The sequence below is a fragment of the Ovis aries genome, chromosome 15, assembly GCF_016772045.2.
Source record: "Ovis aries strain OAR_USU_Benz2616 breed Rambouillet chromosome 15, ARS-UI_Ramb_v3.0, whole genome shotgun sequence".
NCBI lineage: Eukaryota > Metazoa > Chordata > Mammalia > Artiodactyla > Bovidae > Ovis > Ovis aries.
In genome coordinates this window covers 56,542,208-56,563,707 of record NC_056068.1, presented here as the reverse complement: position 1 = coordinate 56,563,707, position 21,500 = coordinate 56,542,208, and the positions used below count along the sequence as shown (strand labels likewise).

Here is a 21,500-nt window from a genome sequence, read left to right as displayed (position 1 = left end):
TATCCCATTGGGTCAAAAATATAATGGTCATGTATTGTTTTTGTTTTTAAATTTTAACATGGAAAATGCTCTTCTAACTAAAATAAACTAAAATGTTGTATAGTTAACATCCAAAGGAATATCCTACTGCCTATTATTTCTAACTATATTTGTGAAATTTCCACATGTGACTTCCTGGATGTAGTCACTCTTTAGACCTCTAGTTACTTATGTTTCCAGTACTATTTATTAGGCACATACTAGTGGCCAGGCACTGAGGATGTAGAATTGAATAGACATGGTACTTGTACCTCATGAAACTGATATTCTATGGGGAAGATAAGTTAGCGTGATTTATCTTCCAAAGTTAACTTACAAGATGTTATGAAAGTAAAGAAATGACCATCAAGTAGAGACATGAAGATTGGGTAGGATTTACCTAGAAGCATAAGGGTCATCTATGAACAAAGCTAGTGGAGGTGATGGAATTCCAGTTGAGCTATTTCAAATCCTGAAAGATGATGCTGTGAAAGTGCTGCACTCAATATGCCAGCAAATCTGGAAAACTCATCAGTGGCCACAGGACTGGAAAAGGTCAGTTTTCATTCCAATCCCTAAGAAAGGCAATGCAAAAGAATGCTCAAACTACCGCACAATTGCACTCATCTCATACGCTAGTAAAGTAATGCTCAAATTTCTCCAAGCCAGGCTTCAGCAATATGTGAACCGTGAGCTCCCTGATGTTCAAGCTGGTTTTAGAAAAGGCAGAGGAACCAGAGATCAAATTGCCAACATCCGCTGGATCATTGAAAAAGCAAGAGAGTTCCAGGAAAACATCTATTTCTGCTTTATTGGCTATGCCAAAGCCTTTGACTGTGTGGATCACAATAAACTGTGGAAAATTCTGAAAGAGATGAACATACCAGACCACCTGACCCGCCTCTTGAGAAACCTGTATGCAGGTCAGGAAGCAACATTTCGAACTGGACATGGAACAACAGACTGGTTCCAAATAGGAAAAGCAGTATGTCAAGGCTGTATATTGTCACCCTGCTTATTTAACTTATATGCAGAGTCCATCATGAGAAATGCTGAGCTGGAAGAAGCACAAGCTGGAATCAAGACTGCCAGGAGAAATATCAATAACCTCAGATATGCAGATGACACTACCCTTATGGCAGAAAGTGAAGAGGAACTAAAGAGCCTCTTGATGAAAGTGAAAGAGGAGAGTGAAAAAGTTGGCTTAAAGCTCAACATTCAAAAAACAAAGATCATGGCATCCAGCCCCATTACTTCATGGCAAATAGATGGATAAACAGTGGAAACAGTGTTAGACTTTATTTTTTGGAGCTCCAAAATCACTGCAGATGGTGATTACAGCCATGAAACTGAAAGATGTATACTCCTTGGAAGGAAAGTTATGACCAACCTAGACAGCATAGTAAAAAGCAGAGACATTACTTTGCCAACAAAAGCCGATCTCATCAAGGCTATGGTTTTTCCAGTAGTCATGTATGGATGTGAGAGTTGGACTCTAAAGAAATCTGAGCACCAAAGAATTGATGCTTTTGACCTGTGGTGTTGGAGAAGACTCTTGAGAGTCCCTTGGACTGCAAGGATAACCAACCAGTCCATCCTAAAGTAAATCAGTCCTGAATGTTCATGGGAAGGACTGATGTTGAAGCTGAAACTCCAATACTTTGGCCACCTGATGTGAAGAGCTGACTCATTTGAAAAGACCCTGATGCTGGGAAAGACTGAAGGCGAGAGGAGAAGGGGATGACAGAGGATGAGATGGTTGGATGGCATCACTGACTCAATGGAGATGAGTTTGAGTAAACTCTGAGAGTTGGTGGTGGACAGGGAGGCCTGGCGTGCTGCAGTCTATGGGGTTGCAGAGTCGGACATGACTGAGCAAGTGAACTGAACTGAACTGATAAGGGTCATCACAGCCAGAAAAAAATAGCTTATGAGAAGGCCCAGTGGAGGGAGAGAACACGGTCTATCAGAGGATGAGAGAGAGGATGTCAAATGGGCTGGACCAAGAGGATTTGCTCCATGGCTGTTCTTGGCTTCCCTTCACATTTCTGATTCTCTTATAGCCTTGCAAAGTCTTACAAAAAAATCTCATTCTATTAGGGTATAGAGATGGACCCTCCAAAGCCATAATACATGGTATCAGCAATTGTGTAGGAGGAAGCAGAAAGAAGGTTCTAGATATCTGATGGATCTGGAAAATTCCCAAATCACAAACATATTCACTGGCAAGTGCAGTGGGGGCAATTTGAGAATGACAATTAAATCTGGCAGAGGTTTTTCACATTTCAGTATGGCTGAATACAAGAGGTCTATGGTGAGGAGTTGGAATAGTATGGGCCCCATAAACTCTAAAAACTTACCAAACTCTCTTCCATGATAAAGCTTCCTTCCTAGAAAAAGACCCTAAACTGAATATTACAGGGACAAAGGAAAAAGATCTGGATGAAAGCAAAGGAGAAGGACTGGGAGAAGGAGAAAAAGAATATTATCAGACATCACTGTGATATCTGACATAAAACCATAAATTAGAAAATGTTTCTGAATCATATACCCTTTTAACAGTTAAGAAAACAAATTTTTTATAAAAATGAGCAACATACAAATGATTAAGTTTTAGTTTCATATTTATTTTTTAAAGGGCAAGAATAAATCAAAATAGCACACCCACAGACAATATGTACCAGAAGGATATGACCCCAAACAATGAGCATAAAATATTATAATTATCCCTATTTCTAATTTGTTTTCTACATATAGTTACTTCTAATGAATCCAGAAAACTCTGATACACTACATGAAAGAATAACTTACATAATAATTAGAAACTAAAAATGGGATTTACACAGAAAAGAACAAAAAATTAAAAAAAATTTTAAAAAAGGAAGGTTAAATTAGAAGAAATGCAAGATCAAATAAGCACAACAAATAATGACTTTAGATAGCTAGAGGAGAAGCATTTAAATGTCAAAACGAGGGAAGAGATAAGAAATACTGGAGAGAAAGTAACAAATTAAGAGGATAGACAAAGAAGATTTAATATATACATAATAGATGTCCTCAAAAGAAGAAACCCAAAACAGCAAGTTCTAAAAACTACAATTTAAAATATTCTTAAAATTAAAAAAGTTATATTTGACACTTTGCATTGAAAGATCGTCAAACACTCTGAAAAAGTTGCCTCAGAGCAGCCCACACCAAGACATAGTCTGTAAAATCAGTAATCTTGAAAAAAAAAAAATCTTCTGAGGGGATCTAGGTAGAAATAACAAATTACTTATAAGGAAAAGAAATTACTAATAAAATCATATGGACATATTAGAGATGCTATAAGCCAAGAATTTTATATTTAGCCAAGCTGATTTTCAAGTATAAAGTTCTTAAGCTGCTTTCAACATGCAAGGATTCAGAGAATATTGTTCCCATGAGTTCTTCCAGAGAAATTTACAAGAGAATGGGTTTCAGGCAACTAAAGTGAATAGAAATACATTGATGTAGCACTGGTGCTGATGAACAAACTTATATTTACAAAAGGAATCAATTGTTAGGTAAGGAAAAAAGTATCAGAAAACTAAAAAGTTGGGAAACCAAACTTTCGTGATAAGAGAGTCACACTGGGGTGATCATACTTTAAACCAGAAAAATATGTAAGTGAATATGGTAGTGAATACCTTAAAATTCAAGGGAGCTATTACATGGGGGGAGAAAACGAAGGTTTGTGATTGGTTAGGACTTGTGGGTGAGTTGTAGAGTGGCTGTCTCGACCTGGATGGTATTTAAGCGGAGAAGGCAATGGTAACCCACTCCAGTACTCTTGCCTGGAAAATCCCATGGACAGAGGAGCCTGGTAGGCTGCAGTCCATGGGGTCGCTAAGAGTCGGACATGACTGAGCGACTTCACTTTCACTTTTTACTTTCATGCATTGGAGAAGGAAATGGCAACCCACTCCAGTATTCTTGCCTGGAGAATCCCAGGGATGGGGGAGCCTGGCGGGCTGCCGTCTATGGGGTTGCACAGAGTCGGACACGACTGAAGCGACTTAGCAGCAGCAGCAGCAGCAGCCTTAGTAATTCCTTAAACTATACATTTGTTTTATGTGATTTTTCTCTATCCATATTATATTCTGCCATGAGAAGTATTTTTTTATAATCTATTTTTAAAGATTAATAATACTCTCAACAATCAAGTTGAAGATGGGCTTCCCAGGTGGCTTACTGGTAAAGAATCTGCCTGCCAATGAATGAGATGAGGGTTTGATTCCTGGGTCGGAAAGATCCTCTGGAGGAGGAAATGGCAACCCACTCCCGTATTCTTGCCTGAAAAAAAGCCCATGGACAGAGGAGCCTGGCAGGCTGCAGTCCATGGGGTCATGAAGAATCGGACATGACTGAGGACTGAACACACATAAATGATAGGAAGACGACAACTACCTTTAAAAACATAAACATTTACAGCAACTTGCTTCAAAGTTCAAAAGGCCTTCATTATGAAAAACCTGGAATGCAATCCATTGCAAAAAAAAAAAAAATCTATGAGAATTCCACATTAAGCATATTTAATGTTTTTTTTGGGGTGTTGGGGGGATGGAAAACTGCTTAATTTATTTCACCAGAGCAAGAACTGGATGATAGTTTAATTAATAATATGAAAGATTAAAATATAAACAACATCTTTTCTTGTAACAAGTTATCTGATTCTTTGTCAATTGTCATTTTCCATTTGCATAAACAGTGGCTATAATTTGAGCTTAATAGAGAAGAAGGGAAGGAATGAATATTCTGATGCTGTCATTATGGTTTAGTTTGAGGACTTTCCACATAGGCCTGTCAAATTACTTTCCTGCCTCTGCAATATGAGTAGAAGCCACATTTGATAGTCAATGATTATTATGGCACTAGGAACTATGAGAAAATGTTAATAACAACAAACCACCCATAGCAACACGGTGTACAGGCAAGATTGCAGACTGCTGAGTCAAGTAAACCTGAGTTAGCAACTGATTGTTCTGCTTCAGTTTCCTTACCTTTACAATGGGGATAATGATACTTATCAGAATTGTCAAGATTCAAGATTATGATGTAAAGCATGGAGTTCAATATTTAGCACATAAAAAGTGCTTAATGGAAAATTATTTTCTCACATCCCAGTAACAGCAGCTGCCATTCTTGACATCATAAAGTATTACCAAGGAGGTAACGGGGATCAGAGGGCTTGTGGAGAAGCAACTGCTTTATTAGGGTAGCTTATAAATTTCCTCAAGTGATTTCTAAAGGAGCATGAGACAGAGAAATTATTTTTTCCTTTCATTCATGAGATGACCTCATACTCAAGTGGTTTTGTTGGCATACTGCAAAACCTAATATTATAGAAGGAACTCCAGGGACTGGCTCTTGGCTGATAACATAAACTGGGATTCACAATGGCTGAAACAACTTAGCATGCTATCCTGCTTAGGAAACCCTAATACTCAGAAGAGTACACATTTTAAATACCCTCCCTCCCATCCTCAAATACTGTGCTAAATTTAAAACAACTCACTAAGAAATCTCAGTGCAAATTTTTCACAAGGTAAGATGAAGTTACAACTCAATTCAGAACTCAGACAAGTTTTCTTTGTTTTCTTCTCAAGTCTGAATTGCTTCTAGGTTGGTCTTTTCTAACTCAGAAGCCGTTTTTATTCAAGAAGGGCTGTGTGGTTTTCTGAAGCAATTGCTTGGCTAGAAACTTCAGCAAAATGGGTAAACTTGTTTTTCCTTTCCCTGCTCAGTCCCCACACTTTAGAAATGTTTTCTAGTAACATGTACATCAAGCAAGTAGCTGTTTCAAAGTCAGATTTGGAGGGAGTACTAATGGTAGGAGTAATTTCTAAGGGGCCAAATGCCAAAGAATAATCATATTTTCACTCATACATCCTCAATCTCTAAAACAAGTTAATGTGTGAAATGCTGCTGGGCTGGCTTACAGAAATGGTAGCAGAAATCCAGTGGATGCTGGATGGGAGATAGACTTGTTTTCCCCAGAGGCCATTTCAGTATTGCTAATTCTTAACTGGCCTGGCTGGTGTATTTGACAAACAGCCCAACAGAAACATTTGCTGTTTGATATTTTTTGATTCATCTGATGAAGCCTGCATGCAAGGCACGCATGCAGATGCAGATATCAGCAGTAATAGTAGCATTTTATATTTTTTCCAGCAACTTTTCATCCAAAGGCCTCGAAGAGCCTGATAGGTATTAAAACACTCCCTTAGAAAGGAGAAACAAGTCCTCACTAGAAGAGAATGATAGAACTCTGGGAAATTACATGAGAAGTTTAGACCAACTTCTCACCTACAAATAGGCAGTGGTGAAGCCATGATTCAGCTCTGTTTCCTTATTGGTCCTGTGGGCAGCTCTCGGGGCAGTAAGGCAATACAGATGGTCTGGGGTGTTTAGTCCTTAATTCTTTCCTGAACTTTTTGAAATGAAGTGTTTCAAAATATTTATATTTTCCACTACAGTTTGTGACCTTATAAGTTTTATTCAATATTTATATCACTTTCATGCTTGTCTCCACAAGATAAAATTTGGCTACCACCATAATCCATCAGTTTCTTTTTTTTTTTTTAATTTCTTTCTTACCATCTTTATTTTACTCCTGATGTTACTGTTCCAGAAAAATGTATTTTTATTCTTATTAGTCTAATCCTTGTTGCATGTGTTATTGTATCTTGTTTGTGCTAGAAAATAAAACATTCTTGGAAAGAAGAAAGAACTGAACTTCTGGGCTCTGATCTGGAAAGGAATCTTGCTGGCTAAGGTTGAAATTTGTGTTCTCTTCTGCTTGACTTTCTAGTGAGTTGTTCATGAGGCTAATTTTCTAACTGAGGACTGATAAATGTCGATAAGGCTAAAAAGAATTTTTGGTGTCTCAATCAAATGGAATTCCTTAACATCATAGCTTATATTCCCTTTCATTAACATTTCCTGAGAGATAAATGTGTGTGAGGCACCAAGCTAGTTCTAAAGAAAGGTGGTGGCCTGATCAGGCCACCATTCCTACTTGCAAGAAGTACAATATGACAGTAGCAATGGCAATGAGATAAACTTATTGTCCAAGGTTGTCCTGGTTAGTAGTAACAGCAAGATAACTAGTTAATACATGAGGCTAATGGTAAACACTTTAAAAAATACGATGTTGAATCCTCCTCCCCTATTCCATCTCTGTCACACACACACACATTAGTTGTCCAACTAATTAGAGAAGGAACTCTCAGGTTATATTTTAGCCTTTTAGGGAAGACCATCTGAACTTCTCAGTGTTGTCATACATTTTACAGTTTCAAAAGACAATGACCAGCAAATATTACCACAGTCCAACAAACAGTAGTGATATCTTACAATAGAATAGTTCACTTTTTTCCACACTATATGTATTATCCATAAAAATGGAATCTCTTACAGGAAACAGAAAAATGCCTAACTAGATGCTATGAATATATGGGAGAGAGGAGACTTTTCAACTTTCTTTTCTGGATAAGCCATTCAGAATGCAAAACTGGCTCCTAGAAAGTGGAGTAAAGTACTTGTTAGTATTTTGTTTTCTTCTAATGCCCTGGATCGAGAGTGAGGGGCTGGTAGAGCTGAGGCTGGGAAAAGGGTTCTCTCCCCTAGAGTCGCAGAGGCTGCTAGAGGAAGGGGAGATGTAGTGTGAGTGGTGATTATAACAGAGGAAGAGAAAGATGAGCAGGCCAAGCAAGAAGGGCACGGAAGACGGAAAAGGAGCCCCAAATAGAGGAGGACTTGGAACAGGCTGTTTGTAGACAGGATTAAGGCAGGGAGATGGAAAAGTGAGGGAGGTGCATGCCAGAAAAAGGTGAAGCATGAAGGGGAGAAAGCAATCCTAGCAAAGTGAGAAAAGAACTATGGTTGTAGTTGTTCCCTTGCCAGCTTCTTTGGTGGATATAATGGTTTGCATATATGTTGAGTTAGCTTGTGGTGGGGGGAAGGAGCTGTACGGAATTATACAGTTGTAATTAAGTACGTATGTATTAATATCACACCTATTTATACACTGGTAGCCTGTGCAACTTTGAGGAGCCCTGGCTTCCTTCTCTCCAACTGGCGTATTAATAGCTGAATATCACCCCATCATTACCATGCTTTCAGAAGACCAGGAGAGCACCATCCTTTAGCTCTGTGCTACCTTTTAACTACTGTTGGCATATATTGCCTGTCTTGTTCCCTCATTTGTAATGCCAAAAGTCGAGGACTCCTTGATAGTTCCTTGGTTTTATGGGATACGTATTGTTCTATGAGCTTCCCTCGTGGCACAGCTGGTAAAGAATTTGCCTGCAATGTGGGAGACCTGGGTTCAATCCCTGGGTTGGGAAGATCCCCTGGAGAAGGGAAAGTCTACCACTCCGGTACTCTGGCCTGGAGAATTCTATGGACTCTATAGGCCATGGGGGTCACAAAGAGTCAGACACGACTGAGCGACTTTCACTTATTGTTCTGCATTATCTAGATGAAGTCAACTCAACTATTTACATTCATCCACATACAAGAACTGGAGAAGGAAATGTCAACCCACTCCAGTATTCTTGCCTGGGGATCCCATGGACAGAGGAGGCTGGCAAGGCTATAGTCAGTCCGTGAGATCGCAAGAGTTGGGCGCAACTGAGACACTAAACCACCAGCACCACATACAAGAATCACTAAAGATAATTTTGCATAAGTAGAAACCCAAATCTGGCTCAGAACAAAATGCTGGTGTGGTGTTTTGCACATGGCAAAATATTTGATTGCCTCATGGATGTGTAGGACAATACCGCCAACCAAGACATTCTCTTTCATTGATTATACTTATTTTCAGATTTACTCTATGGGATGCTTCCTTGAATGCTTTATTCTAACTTGACAGTGGCAGTGGAATGTAATTTAAAATGACTATTTCCCATTGGGTTAAAATATATCATAAAATTCATATAATTTCTTCAATAAAGAAAAGATCCAGAAAGCTATTTTTATTCCTTTGGGGTGGGGGTCAGGGACATGGGATGAGGTTTCTGACCTTGACTTTGTAAATACTATGTTGCCCCAAGTCAAAGGTTTAAATCCTCCTGAAAATGTTATCTTTTTACATACAGCTCCACATGTATATATATTTGACAAAACTGACAATGGGAGTTTCTTTACCAGATCTTATTCTTTTCTCCCAGGAAAGATTTCATCATTAAGGAAGTAAGGTTACTGAGCATTTCGCACGGTTGCATGAAAAAATATTGTCTAGGTGATGCACGGTTAAAAAAATGACAAGTATCTGAGAAAATACACACGTGGAACATGATGTAAGCTTTACCCTCAAAGCTGGTGCCATTTTGATTCAGGTGAATATAATTTTATAATTATGAAATCCTCTAATAATTATTGCATTCATCTACTGCTTTACAGTCCTTTTAAACCTAGTGAGAATTTATTCATTAAATATTTATTCCTGGCCTGCTATATACTAAGACTATACAAAGTTCTGGAATCTACTGTTTTTATTTATCCAGCCAATCATATGAGAATAGAGATGACAGTCAGAACCCCAAATCAGATACTATAATTCTCAGTTTAGACCCATGCAATTCAAATTTTCTGAACTAGTAACCCTATTTGAAAGGAAAAGTACTAGGTGGGTATTAGTTTCCCAAGGCAAGCAAGTGTGAAGTAGCAAGCTATTATTGTTTTTGGCATGTGAGTAAGAGTAGAAATGAGGCTCCTTGAAAAATCTACCCGGAAAGCAAAGTTTCCTTTTAACATTCCCCGTTTTCCTTTCTCTGTCCCTCTCATACTTTTGGCAGTGCCTCGTCTCCATTATTTATTGCCTTCATTCATTCTTTCCATTCGCTCACCAACCAGTTATTTTTCAAACAAGAGTAAGGCCAGTAGAGAAATAAAGATATGAAAGGGAGAGACCCTGTATAAGGCAGCTACTGATTATGTTATAAAGTTAAGTCATGTCCAGGCATTAGCACAGTACCAAGAGGAACATGACAAGTTCTGTTTAGTTACATAATTGTGAGAATTCAGAGGTTGTAAAGAACCCAAGCTCTATATCGGCTGAGACCTGCCTTCTCTTGAACTACCCTTCCTCTCAACCAGAGGCTTAAGACCTTTGATGCAAATGAGTATCACCTGCTGAGTTTTAAAATTCCTGCTACCCAGGCCAAATCAAGTCTTGTTTAAAAAAAGAAAAAATCTCTGGAGATGGGACTCAGATTTTTTTTTTTTTTAAATTGGCTATTCCACTGTGCAGCCTAGGTTGAGAAACATTGTCCTAAATATCTCTTCTTTTTAAAAATCTCATGTTACCCTAACTTCAATATAGAAAAGGCAAATAACTTTGGGGAAAACATTAGTTTTCTCATTCTGTTGACAACCCCCCTCCCAAAGCAAATAACAAAATCTAAGCTACAACAACAATAGCAGCAACAGCAAAACTGTTTTCTGTAAGTTCTTGAAGTTGGGGATTAGAAATTACCAAAAATAAAAAAACAACAACAAAAAAGAGATTTTGGTTATCATTAGTGGAAGAAGAAGTAAAGTAGAAAGAAAGGCATGTCCTGAAGCGTGGTATGGTTGGAGAGACTTAGGGAAGAAATCTGCTGAAGGTGACATTTAGTCGGCAACCTATTTGGTCAGGGCGTCCCAGGTGGCGCTACTGGTAAAAAACCTGCCTGCCAATGCAGGGGATATAATAGATGCAGGTTCGATCCCTAGGTTGGGAATATCCCCTGGAGGAGGGCACAGCAACCCACTCCAATATTCTTGCCTGGAGAATTCCATGGACAGAGAAGCCTGGCAGTCTACAGTCCACAGGGGACTTGCGTGGAGTCGGACACGACCTTGCACACACACAATTTGGTTCAGATGCAAAGATCTTGGACAAAGGAAGTGGAATAGTAGTAGGAAGTCTGATTTGTTTGGACAACAAACCTTCAGTATTTATTCCAGTAAATTGCTCAATATGAGATCAGTGGCTGAGTTATTAAGACTTTGACAAACAAAACAAAACCCAAGCTGTAAATCAGGACCAAGAATCTGACCCTTAGTGTGATGGATGGGGGAGGGAGTTAGGCAAGCGTAACAGAGCCCCCAAATTTGGCCACTATAATGAAATTATGAAATGTGTTGGCATCAATGCAAAAGTCTGGTGTCAGCCAGTAAAAATGAAGTAAAACAACATAGAAAAGATTGGTTTTGAAGTGGTCTGTTTACCTCCAGTGCCTGAAAGCATCTATTCCATGTTCTTCCTTCGTATTGTTATTGCTAGCGAGGTAGATTAGGAAGCCCAGGGCTTGAACAGACCCAGATTCTAGCTTTGGCTCCTTACTTACTATCTGTAGGACCTTGGGGGTATAGTTTAATTCTCTGGGTCCCAGCTTCCAAAAGGAACTCAGAGATAACATCTATTTCAAAAAATTGTGAAAAATAAAGAACAAATAATACAGTCGAAGCTGTTAATAATTTCAAGATTCTTTCTCCTTTGTCTGTTTTAACTGCTGTTATCTCTAAAGTGAAGTCACTCTGTTGTGTCTGACTCTTTGCGACCCAATGGACTGTAGCCTGCCAGGCTCTGCCATCCATGGGATTTTCCAGGTAAGAATACTAGAGTGCAATTCTAGGTAAGAATACTGGAGTGCAATTCCAGGCAAGAATATTTCCTTCTCTAGGGGATCTTCCCAACCCAGGGATAGAACTTAGGTCTTTTACACTGCAGGCAGACTCTTTACCATCTGAGTGCACCCGATCTCATCTGATCTCAGAAGCGAAGCAGGGTCAGGCCTGGTTCAGTTCAGTTCAGTCGCTCAGTCATGTCCGACTGTTTGCGACCCCATGAATCGCAGCACACCAGGCCTCCCTGTCCATCACCAACTCCCAGAGTTCACCCAAACTCATGTCCATCGAGTCAGTGATGCCATCCAGCCATCTCATCCTCTGTCGTCCCCTTCTCCTCCTGCCCCCAATCCTCCCAGCATCAGAGTCTTTCCCAATGTCTAGTTAGTTATCTCTAAAGGCAGCTTCAATTCTTGCAGATGTAGAGCAGATAAAAATTTTGTACAACAAATTTGCTGATAGTAAAAGTAACTTCCTGGGGTGGGAATGGAGGCTAGGTAATTAAAGCTTAAACGTGATAGTCCTCTGCCATGAATAAACATGTTCAAATCACTGGGGACTGAATATTTTTTAAACTTTTAAATTTGTTTTATTTTTGGCTGCTCTGGGTTTTCACTGCTGTTCACGTGTTTTTCTGTAGTTACAGTGACTGGGGGCTACTCTTTGTTGTGATGCGTGAGTTTCTCACAGCAGTTTCTTCTCCTGTTGTGGAGCACGGGCCCTAGGGCACACAGGCTTCAGCAGATAAGGCACATGGCTCCATAGTTTCAGTTCCCGGGTTCTAGAGTGTAGGCTCAGTAGTTGTGGCACATGGGCTAAGTTACTCCATGGCGTGTGGGATCTTCCTGGGCCAGGGGTTAAAAAACGTGTCCCCTGCGTTGGCAGGCAGATTCTCATCCCGTACCACCAGAGAAGTCTGATTGGAGATTTTTGAACTTCTGATTACCTGCAGATGAGGTCTTGCTCTCAATTAGCTGACCTAGGGCAAAGTCAAAGACTGGCAGGGCCTTGCAGGTCTGAGGCAGGAGTGGGGACAGCATGTGTAAAACTGGAGTATGAGAATGTGCTCGCTTCAGGATTCAGCCTTGTGTATATATATATATACAGGTTGTTGGCAAGCAAGGGGTTAAGCTCAGTTGTTGCTATATTTGATTTTTCAAGAAAAGTCAGACCCATATTTAATGTAAACTCTCCCAGTTTTTGATGGGAGACGACTAACTTCATTTTCTTTCAACGTCATGTAGGCCAAACAAAACACATCTGAATACTGCCTGTGTACTACCAGCCTGTGACCTTTGCCTTTTGAAGGTCCTTTTCGCTTTTAGTGCCCTCTACTCTGAGCCCAGGAATAAGTGTATTCATCTGAAATGACAGGCTTACCCTAATGAATGCCCCATTTCCAGATAAGTGTTTCCTGTTGTTAGTGTTTTATCATCCATAATTAATGTTACCTTCCAGGCAATTCTTATGCAAATGGCCTTTTGTTCCAAAGTTAAAATCAATTATAATATTTCCTGTTACTTGCTAAAGTGTATAGACTTAATTATCTGCTCCTTAGTTTTATCTAACACATCTGCTGGCTGGTTTCACTTCCTCAGGGCCCAGCTTAATTTTGCACCAACTTTTGTGAGGTAAAACTTTATCAACTTTCACTTTTGTAAAGCTGAATATTTTTAAAACATGTAGAAATAGTCTTCTAGCTCACGTGTTATGGACTGAATAGTGTCCTCCTCAAATTTATATGATGAAGTGCTAACCTTCAATGTGACTATGTTTGGAGTAAGAGCCTTTAAGGAGGTGATTAAGGTGAAAAGAAATATATATATATATTTTTTGACCAGGGATTGAGTCAGGCCCTCTAAAGTGAGAGCATGGAGTCCTAATCACTGGACTGACAGGGAACTCCAGGTTAAATGAAATCTCAAAGGTGGAGCCCTAGTCCAATAGGACTAATGTCCTTATAAAGGAAGAGATACCAAGAGAACAGATACCCAGAGGAAAGGCCATATGAAGATACAGTGAGAAAGCGGCCAACCGCAAGTCAGGAGGAGAGCGTTCACCAAGAACCACACCTGCCAGTGTATGTGCGTGCTCAGCCACTCAGTTGTGTCTCACTCTTTGTGACCCTGTGGAGTGTAGCCCACCAGGCTCCTCTGTCCATGGGATTTCCCAGGCAAGAATACTGGAGTGGGTTGCCATTTCCTTCTCCAGGGGATCTTCCCAACCCAGGGATCAAATCTAAATCTCCTGCATCTCCTACGCTGGAGGTAGACTTTTTACCATTGCATCACCTGGGAAGCCCATAGCTGCCAAGACCTTGATCTTGGACTTCAGCCTTCAGAACTGGGAGGAAATAAACTTCAGCTGTTTAAGCCACCCAATCTGTGATATTCTGTTGTGGTGGCCATAGCAAAAGAATCCTCCCCCTTTAACTACCCTATCTTTGGTGTCTGATGTCATTCCAGTCATGCTCAGAGAAATCCCACTTTTTAGATTCTCATTTTACTTCCTGTTCAAAACAGTGTAGACATTTTTATATCATCAATCAAAAGAGTCCCCTGCCTGAGAAATATATCCAACTCTCTCTGTCATGGCAAAATACCAACTATTTGGTAACTCACCCATAAAATGTGAGATAAAGGAAACCAATCCTTTTCCCGAGTTTTAAAACTTCTCCTCGTTTGTCAGCTGCTCCTGTGAGTCGCACGATGCCGACCTTCTTGAGGCTGGAGAGCCACCTGTATGCATGCTCATCATCTTTTAAAACATCTTCAAAATCCAGAGTAGGCAGCTGGAACTCTGAGCCCCAGTATTGACACTCTGTGAATTATGAAAAGGGAGAAACCAGTGTTAAAAACACTGTTTTTAACATACAATGAGAACTTCAGAGAAGGAACTAGTTCATTGAAGCTGACCTTTGATCTATCATGGAACAGACTAAAGTTCAGTCATATTAGAAATACCCAAATTACCAGCTCTTCTTCCTTGGAGCCGGGCCAGTGTACTCAGGCTTTCTGCCTGCCACTGTGCAAGACCCATGACTGGTATTCATCATAGCACTTTGTCAAGAGAATGTTTAGCCTGTGGATGTTCTTGATACATATGTCCTTAGGGCTTCTCTGTTTGGACATTGCTTAGAAATAGCCTTGAAATGCTGTGCATTTTTAACAGCCAAGTTAAATTACTCAATTCCAAATAGATAGAAAATGAGAATGATGTGTTAGAACAGCCCATGCCTATCCCTGGGGGTTGGGGAAAGGGGGGCGGTGTTTGCCATGGTAGGAACTGCCCCTTCCTTTCTCTTATTTCAACTGATAAGAAGCTTTCTCTGGGGTCAACTTGTTTACGGGAGTCAGCAAAAGCTGTCCATGGGGAGGAAAAGATGGGCCGTGGTGTGTTTCCAGAGCAGGCTGGCTAAAGTGGTAATAATGAGATTAGAATGACTCGGAATATAATCATAATTTTTTGGGGGGGGGTGGAGGGTGTAAAACACATTGTTGGCCCTTCTTGATTCGATTAGCTACCCAATAATTTTTTGTTGGTTTGTTTTTTCAATAAGCCTGATGGTGGTGTTTGGTGGTAGTGGTTTAGTTGCTAAGTTGTGTTTGACTCTGCTACCCCATGGACTGTAGCCCACCAAGCTCTTCTGTCCATGGGATTTCTTATGGCAAGAATACTAGAGTAGGTTGCCATTTCCTTCTCAAAGGGATCTTCCTGACCCAGGGATTGAACCTGGGTCTCCTGCATTGCAGGCGGATTCTTTACCAACTTAGCCACCAGGGAAGCACTCAATAAGCCTAATATTGTACTATATTGAGAGACATTGTGATAGGCAGGAAGTCTTTAGGAACTCATGGCTTATGGAAGACTTGGACGTGGACACCGACCATTAAAACACAATATGTTGTAAAGCAAATATAATAAAAACTGATAAAAAATAAATAAAAGCAGTAAAATAGTGAAGATAAGCCACCTGCAACAGTATGGATTAGACAGACTCATAGGTGACAAACCAAACAAAATAACACAATTTGTTGGATGCTATAGTTGAAGACTCTGATGCTGGGAGGGATTGGGGGCAGGAGGAGAAGGGGACGACAGAGGATGAGATGGCTAGATGGCATCACTGACTCAATAGACGTGAGTCTGAGTGAACTCTGGGAGTTGGTGATGGACAGGGAGGCCTGGCGTGCTGCAATTCATAGGGTCCCAAAGAGTCAGACACGACTGAGCGACTGAACTTATAGTTGAAGTACATTCAAAATACTGTGGAGATAACAGATCTTCTGATCCCTTATTAATGTTCCTTCTATGATGCCAGTGATTCTTTTAAACACGTGAAGTTCCCCATGTCTGTCCCTTATGCCTCAGGTATTTCTGCTAAAATCAAACAGAGCTGGTTTTTATGGGCCCAGCATGCTTGAGCTGTACCACTCTGCTCTCTAACAAGAGTTGGATTTATATGAAAGAGCTTCTATTCAAAGAGGAGATCTGCTTGACTTTTGAATATTGGATTTTATGGTTTTTTGCTTTGCCACTCCTATTTGCCCTTTGCATTTACAGTCTCCAGATTGTAATATTTGATACCCATCATAAAGGTCTGTGAAAAGAAGGTGATACATGTCACAAGTATTGCTTATTGGCTACCTAGATAGAAAAGTCATTTGGCTTCCCATAAAGGGAAAAATTTCCTGGGCAAAATATCACTGTTAAAGACAAAAATGATAAATCACTATCTCCTCTTCCCAAACCTTACACCTAAGTGGACTACATCTAGAATCTTAAAAAATATTGAAAACAACTTTAAGCTTATGGAGCTCCAAATGAAAACTGTAAGTCCATAGAGTATTAGAGGTAGATGAGATTTTCATATTGGCTTTAGGGTATCCCATCACTATGGGTTCTTATTATTGGATAGAAAGATCATCTAAACTATGGCTGCGGAGTTCTCAGATCTTGGGCACTGTAATAATCTGGCTAAGAGCAAATTTTTCATTTCTGTATAGACTGCTAGATGGATTAGCTGTGGTCTACATGGTCATCTACAGCAATGTGTGATGTCTTTATTACAAAGGGTTAAGTAATTTATTGATGAGCCTTGTTATAATATTTAAAAGAAAAATCTCACGTCCTGTTGAGAGAAAACCAGCCTGGAGAGATAGTAAGGTCCAGACTGCCGCATTGTCAAGCAGAACTTTCTGAGATGCTGGAACTATTTTCTGTCTGTGCCATCCAGTACTGTAGCTGCTAACAATATGTGGATATTGAGACCTGGCATATGGATAGTGGAACTGAGGGACTGAGATTTTATCTTTATTTAATTTAAACTGACTTAAACTTTGATTTGGGCTTCCTAGGTGGCACAGTGGTAAAGTATCCGCCTGCCAATGCAGGAGGCACAAAGGACACGGGTCTGGTGCCTGGGTTGGGAAGATCTCCTAGAGTAGGAAATCTCAACCCACTCCAGTATTCTTGCCTGGAAAATTCTATGGACAGAGGAGACTGGTGGGCTACAGTCTATGGACTAGCAAAGAGTCAGACACAACTGAGCACACACACACGAACTTTAATTTAAATAGCCACATGTAACTGATACTATATGAAATAGCACATGAATAGAATAAAGGACATGGAACGAAAGAGACTTGAGCTTGAGTCATCATATTGCCTCTTACCAGCTTGTTTCTTTCTTTTCTCTGACCTTCCATCTCTTAATTTATAAAATAACCATACTAATATTTGCCTTGAAGGTCATATGTTAACCATGCAATGAGTTTATGCAAGGAGTCTGGGATAGTCAATAGTGCATTGCAAACTAAGAAAATGCATAATATAACAATTGATATTTGCTCAATACTTTCTAGAGTTAGCTGCAGTCCAATGTGCTCTCCATGCATTATTTTTTGAAAATCCATAATAAATATACATCATAAGGTTTATAGGAATGCTATGATGGTTTTAGTATTTCCATCCTACAGAGAAAGGAACAGAGAGCTGAGTCTCGCAGCTAATGATTTGCAGACTGTTAAGCAAATTCAGGTGACTAATTCCAAAGTCTGTAATTTTAGCAACTACACAGAAAATAAACATTTGATGCCTTGAAATACTGTTGTCACATGTATTTTTAAGTCCTATGTCTGAATGTTCACAGCTTACTCTATCCTTTACACGGAAAATCTACTTTTTGGATGAAAAGGAAAGCAGGGCAAGTTACAATTAGAAACACTTCGTCTGGACATGTTCAAGCATGAGTGTTTAAAGATAAACCTTGGCTCCCAGTCAGGACTTTCAATGCAGAAAAAACTTTACAACTAGGTTTCATGGCACAACTCTACAACAGCATTGCTATTCACTACTTTTGTGAAATGAACCAAGGCTTAAAAATCAGCTAGCTTTTTTTAAAAAAATTTATGCCAATACAAGTCAGTGGTCCATGCCAGTGGTTTTACTTAAGGCCATTATCACTTTCCAGAGAGTTTTGGTGACTGTGTAGCAAGGAAATGTAATAAATAGAGATGGAAAAAACACTTTCACAAGATGTAAATGTTTAAAAAAGTTTTGTATTTTGAAAACTTTGTGGATTCAAGAAGGACTGCTTAGGGTACACACTATATACATTGAAATGTATTTATAGCATATTATAATGAATTTTTGTTTCTACATGAGTCATTTTCCTGTTATAGAGTAACACACACATGCTGTCAAACACACATGGACATACACACATAATATCCAATATTCTTATCTAACTCATAGAAAATGAATTATATTCTTTCAATAAATATGTTACTCTTTGTGTGTGGAAAGTTAACCATGTTCACATAAAGACCAAAGATAAAGCAAGGCTGTTAATATAAGCATCAATCTCTACTATAAATAATTTCACATTCATAGGATTTTACTATCAGTGGTTGGTCACAGTACCTTTCAAGTTCTACAAAGTTTATAGTTTCCAACTATAGCTTCTATTTTGGTGGGCCTAGGCAGCCGCTTTGCAAAAATCAGTGACCAAGGGCCACAGCCCATCATAGAATCTGTGTCCTGATATGAGCCAATGATAGACTCGGTAATGGCAAGTGTAATTTCCAGGGACAGCATTGTGACTAACCAGTTTCCAAATTCATCATAACATCCTCAATATAAAATACTCTAGTTTTCCAGGAGAAATAAACTTCATCTTAATAAATCCAACCAATAAGATCATTCTATGATCTATGTGTAGGTCCGATGATATCTGAACAGAAACTCTGACGCTGAAAAGGTAATTTAGAAGCATTTTCCCAGTCTCCCCCAACCACAAAACCTCACCACCGGGGACCATATGAAAACACATTGGCCTAGAAGAAATCATTTGTCAGGTGAATACATGGAAAGCAAACTTAAATTTCACACTTGGGTCTGGATACATAAACAGTGTGGAAAATGACGGAATATTTAAGGCATGAACCACCCTTTCTAATTTAAATTATGGCCTTACTAATAAATACTTCCTTGAATATGTGCTTCACACATCATAAAATTTATGCACAAGCTACATGCTGGCTTTCAAGGAACCATTTGTATAAGGCTTGCTTTTCAGTGTTAAACCTCACATTCCTGAATCCTGACTTGTTTTTCAAAAAAGAAAAAGACACAAAGAAGCTCTTCAGTTGAAGATTCATGAATGCAGTGTGCAGGGTTACAGTGTGTTATTTTATGAATTTAGGACCTTCTGTTCACCTGTACAGAACTGTGTCTGAAACAACTGTCTGAAACAGCTCATCTCATGTGCTAAGGATCAGCTGATGGCTTACTATCTTTTCCTGTAGATATCTTGCAGGGCTTCAACCATAAACCAAATCTGACCCCCAGGAGGGGAAAGGCCCCTGAGTGGAAATAGGGCTTTAATTCTCTTTTCTGCACCAAGGACTTGCTGCCCTTTTTGGAAAGGGCATCCTTGTCTCTTGTCTAGTGACTCAACCTGCCTTTCAAGATCTTGGTCATTTGTCCCCTTTTAGATTGAAATCTTCCAGAAGCTGACCCTAAGATGAGGATTTGAATGCAAGCAACTTACTAAGGCGAGAGTTGGACCATGAAGTGCCAAAGAACTGATGCTTTTGAACTGTGGTGTTGGAGAAGATTCTTGAGAGTCTCTTGGACAGCAAGGAGATCAAACCAGTCAATCCTAAAGGAAATCAGTCTTGAATATTCATTGGAAGGACTGATGCTGAAGCTCCTATACTTTGGCCACTTGATGCAAAGAGCTGACTCATTAGAAAAGACCCTGATGCTGGGAAAAATTGAGGGCTAGAGGAAAAGGGGCAACAGAAGATGAGATGGTTGGATGGCATCATGAACTCAATGGACATGAGTTTGAGAAACCTCTGGGAGATGGTGAAGGATAGAGAAGCCTGGCGTTCTTCAATCCCTGGGGTTGCAAACAGTCAGACATGACTGAGCAAATAAACAACAATTTACTAAGGAGGCACCAATAGGAGGTGGGGAAGTAAGAAAGGGAAGCAGACCTCTGGATGGGTTTTTTAAAAAACTTTTTATTTTATATTGGAGTATAGCCAAATAACAGTGTTGTGATAGTTTCAGGTGAATAAGTTAAGGTTTTGCAGCCGGGACTCAGCACTGCTGGACCCCATGGCAATGCTGTAGACTATACTTCAGATTCAGAGTTCCCCTACCCAGAGCCAAGGAAGCTGAGATGCACAGGCTACCAACACCCACCACTTACTGGTTGAGAGCTGTTTCTGGGGATTCATTCCTGGGTCTCCTGGCCTTCCCTGTGTGTTGGCCAAGCAGGCTCCCTTAGGTGAGAGGACCCTCCAGGAGCATGGCAGGCTTGGGATAGGAAGCTGTTGGCATGTACGAGAAGAGCGCTGAGGAGCACTGATGCGGCTGTGACAGCCTCTGTGATGCCCTCCTTTGGGATCAGCAAGACTGGGCTAGGATGGCTGTCTTCTGTGGTGCCTAGCACCATACACACCTCAGTCCCAGTGCTCACCGCACTGTGCTGAAAGGATCTTTCATTTACTCTGTACGTGTTTGTTGAAAGCCTTGGCTATGTGAAAGAGAACATGTTAGTGAATAAAAATAGATGTGATCGCTGCCCTTGGGAGGGAAAAGGTGAATAAATAAGGAAGCAAAGAAATAAATACGTAAAACTAAACATTGTAGCAAGTGCTATGAGCATAACAAATAGGGTATATTGACAAAAAATCATTGGAAGTGGGATGGAGACCCTATTTAGACATGGCAGATAAGAAAGGTCTAACTGAAAAGATGATATTTAAGCTGCATCCTGAGGGGTGAGAGAAGTCAGTCATGCAAAGGGCAGAGAAAGTGTCCAAATAGGAAAGACAATAGGAAGAGGGGTGATCTCTTAGCTTATTGGAGGAACTCAAAGTCACTGAGGCTAGGACGCACTAGACAGATGTGGGTGTCGCAGATGAAGTATAAAAGTAAGCAAGGGTGGGTTAGGTGGGTCCTCATCTCTATGTCTCTCACTAGAGTGCAAGGTCCTTGCAAACTATAGGGATCCTGTCATTTATCTTTATTTCCTCCTAGCTGTTGCCCCTAACTCTTTCTCCTCCTGGTATACAGCGCAGGGCTGGCATTCAATAGATTTTCAGAAAACTACTATGTTCTTTATCCTAAATAAAATATTTGCTTATTTCCTAATGATGAATGGAAATTGGAAGCAACCCAAAAGAAGACAGTATCTGAGCACCCTTTAGCATTTTAAAAGATAGATAAATCCATAAAACCTTTCCTGTAGGTGATAATCTCACCAAACTTGAAAAGTCTCCTTAAGAATGTATAAACAAGTTTATAAGTTGCTTGAAAGAAGGGAA

At 39.9% G+C, this 21,500-nt stretch overlaps 1 protein-coding gene across 2 annotated transcripts in view; it reads right to left on the bottom strand.

Moving 5' to 3' along the window:
- The window catches only part of BBOX1 (gamma-butyrobetaine hydroxylase 1), a 64,026-nt gene that overhangs the window by 25,148 nt on the left and 17,378 nt on the right, over positions 1 to 21,500 (bottom strand). For both annotated transcript variants that reach the window (XM_060399503.1, XM_004016354.5), the window contains exon 3: positions 14,280 to 14,478. In XM_060399503.1, coding sequence (XP_060255486.1) covers positions 14,280 to 14,478 — 199 coding nt within the window. The remainder of the gene's footprint in view (positions 1 to 14,279; positions 14,479 to 21,500) is intronic.